Raw genomic sequence first — 2508 nt, 5'->3', positions numbered from 1 at the left:
GGCTGCCTTCCAATGTGATGACTTCGCCGAGTACTTGCACTTCCAGTACCCTGACTCAACTCTTTTACCGATCGAGTCTTCGTGACGTTTGCTGGTGCTATCTAGTCTGCAACTGATTCACTCGGAAGCGAACCGCCAGTCATCTCAAAGGCTTTATCTCACCGCATCATGAGCAGCACAGCCGGAAAGCGCAAGTCAATTGTCCCTCCTACCGATGACAGGAAAAGAGTCAAGCTACAAGGTGGAGCCGTTGCCAAGGCCAACTCGAAAAAGAGCAAAAAAGACAAGGAGACCAACAGTGGACAATCAGGGTCGTCGACGGCCAAGAACCCTGCCACCACATCGCAATCAGCAGCTCCCAATAACCGTCCCAGAATCCGGAAACTCGCGCCCCCACGGCCATTCCCAACAGTTGCACCATCCGCACCTGCCACAGCACCGCGCTCCTTGCATACTGAAGGCAAGAATAACATCTGCGTCACGCGGCGTACCAAGCTAGCCGCGTACCTGCGTCGATGCAAGGCTCTGATCCTCGAAGATGGATTTAAAGAGATTCGATTGAGCGCAATGGGTGCTGCTATCCCGCATCTTTCGCTTTTGGCCATTTCTCTACCTCAAATAGTGCCGGGCGAGCTGAGCGTCGAAGTGCAGACAGGTAGTGTGGAGGTTTTTGACCAGATGCTTGAAGAAAGCGAGGATGAAGATGGTGGTGGTAATGACGAGGAATTCAAAACAAGGGTCAAGTCGACAATGAATATCGTCATTCACGTTGGAGGCTCAGGGGATCCCAAAGTGATAAGTGATCCCGCGAAAGGATCAGCATCAGATTCTGGTCAAAGCGATGGGAATATTCAACAACCGGATCAACCGGAGCAGATTGTTCTGCAGGAGCCTGAACAGGAAGACATGGACCAGTCATGACATGAATCATGGTAGGAAGCTACCGTCGCATCGTGTTGGTTGTCGCTCATGAGTGTCATAGATTACTTGTAATCCAACTTTACCTATCTGTTTGAAGAGAATACAGGCGTCGTCCGGCTAGATCTTACTGTATAATGCGCACTTTGAAACCAACCGTCCCAGACTGTGTTGGGATTTGGTGATTGACGTTCACGCATTACACGGAGCGACACGCCGTTTTGATCATGATATCACCTCTCACCGTATGTATTAGCTGTTAACAACGCTTACAGTGAGTACGCTCGCGTAATATATACTGGAACTTTCATTTTCTCGTTTCCTCCCACTTCAATGAACCTAACGCACATGACTGCATTTCCGTCTTGCTCTGGTAACGTATTGCAGCTATTTGCAGATCGAGATAGTTGGACTTCTCAAACTTCCAAATGAACGTAAAATTGATGCATTGGTCTGCAAATACTTTATGCCGCATGGTTCTAATCACCAATTTGACCTCGAGAGGCTTCCGTAAATGCTTTACAATGCGGCGCAATACCTTTGACCTGAACCTGCGAATAACGAACCCTAGCTAGATCGTGCGTACCCCTCCATTTTAACCCTATTTATCATTTGATCTCCAGGATCAGTAAATTATTGCATAAACCCATTACACCCCCAATCCATTCTTAGAGCGTTCAGTTGGCCTATATGCCTGCCAGCAGGAGCTAAAGTTACGCAAGCACACGTATGTCTCTCTGACAAAGGCCATGCTCCAACGGGCAATCGACAAGACCTCGAAAAATTGCTGAAATTCTACGGACGGCAATTCGTTAGGCCTGTCATGCTGTAACAGTGAATAACCGCTGCCTCGGTGAGAAGCATCCTCATTTTTTTTCTGTTTTATCATGGTCACTTTGTTCTTTTCGCAGTGTAAGGGTTGTTCAAAAGTCATCGCAAAATACGAAGAGCTATTTTTGCTAGCAGGTCTACTACATTGTACTTCCCGCGATTGTCCAGGCCTGGATGCGAATGACAGCATGATTGAAATACATTCGATGAATGAAAAGATCCGGGTGGTCAACAACGTGGAGCGACAAAAATAAGTCCACCGACGTTATCGCGCTCTTTTATAACATCGTTAGTGCATTTGAGTTACATTAATGACACTTCGTCTCGCAAGCTACTAGGCCAACTAAAGGCAGGTATGCATGAGAACGTTCTAATAAGTTTGATGGGCTCCGCGAAATACCCTATCCTATCGAGTTCCTTCACCCCACGCTCGACTAGGTGTGACTTCGTGCTTAAAATACATAGTCAGAGAGTGAAATATAAATAGTTTACTTTGCAAGATAGCGCCTGGCAACAAGGTCATATAAGATCACGTACTGAGGGTCTTGTAAGGGTCAGTTCAGTAAAGTTTAAGTTGTGACGTCGTGTCGTCCGAAGCCTCCCTTTGATCAAATGAGCGAGGTAGTTAGATCGCTGCAGAGCACATCAGAGCGAGAACTTGCCTCAGATCGCATACAGCATCAGTGTCAGGGGGTTTTTCGGCCTAAACTAGTCCTCGTTCCATTGCCTGCCAACAGTCTTCTCGACCCATCGCGCCAC

General features: G+C 47.4%; 1 protein-coding gene across 1 annotated transcript; it reads left to right on the top strand.

Moving 5' to 3' along the window:
• Positions 1-342: 342 nt before the first annotated feature.
• On the top strand, positions 343-774 carry BJ212DRAFT_1245287 (uncharacterized protein; the record flags this gene model as incomplete). The annotated part of the gene is made up of 1 exon (XM_041329647.1): positions 343-774. A coding segment is annotated over one exon (432 nt), but the record flags the coding sequence as incomplete, so codon positions are not given.
• Between the last annotated feature and the right edge of the window lie 1734 nt (positions 775-2508).

The sequence above is a fragment of the Suillus subaureus genome, assembly GCF_016647635.1.
Source record: "Suillus subaureus strain MN1 chromosome Unknown BJ212scaffold_618, whole genome shotgun sequence".
NCBI classification, from domain to species: domain Eukaryota; kingdom Fungi; phylum Basidiomycota; class Agaricomycetes; order Boletales; family Suillaceae; genus Suillus; species Suillus subaureus.
Note: the sequence above shows the minus strand (reverse complement) of the source record. Positions and strands in the feature narration are given on the sequence as shown.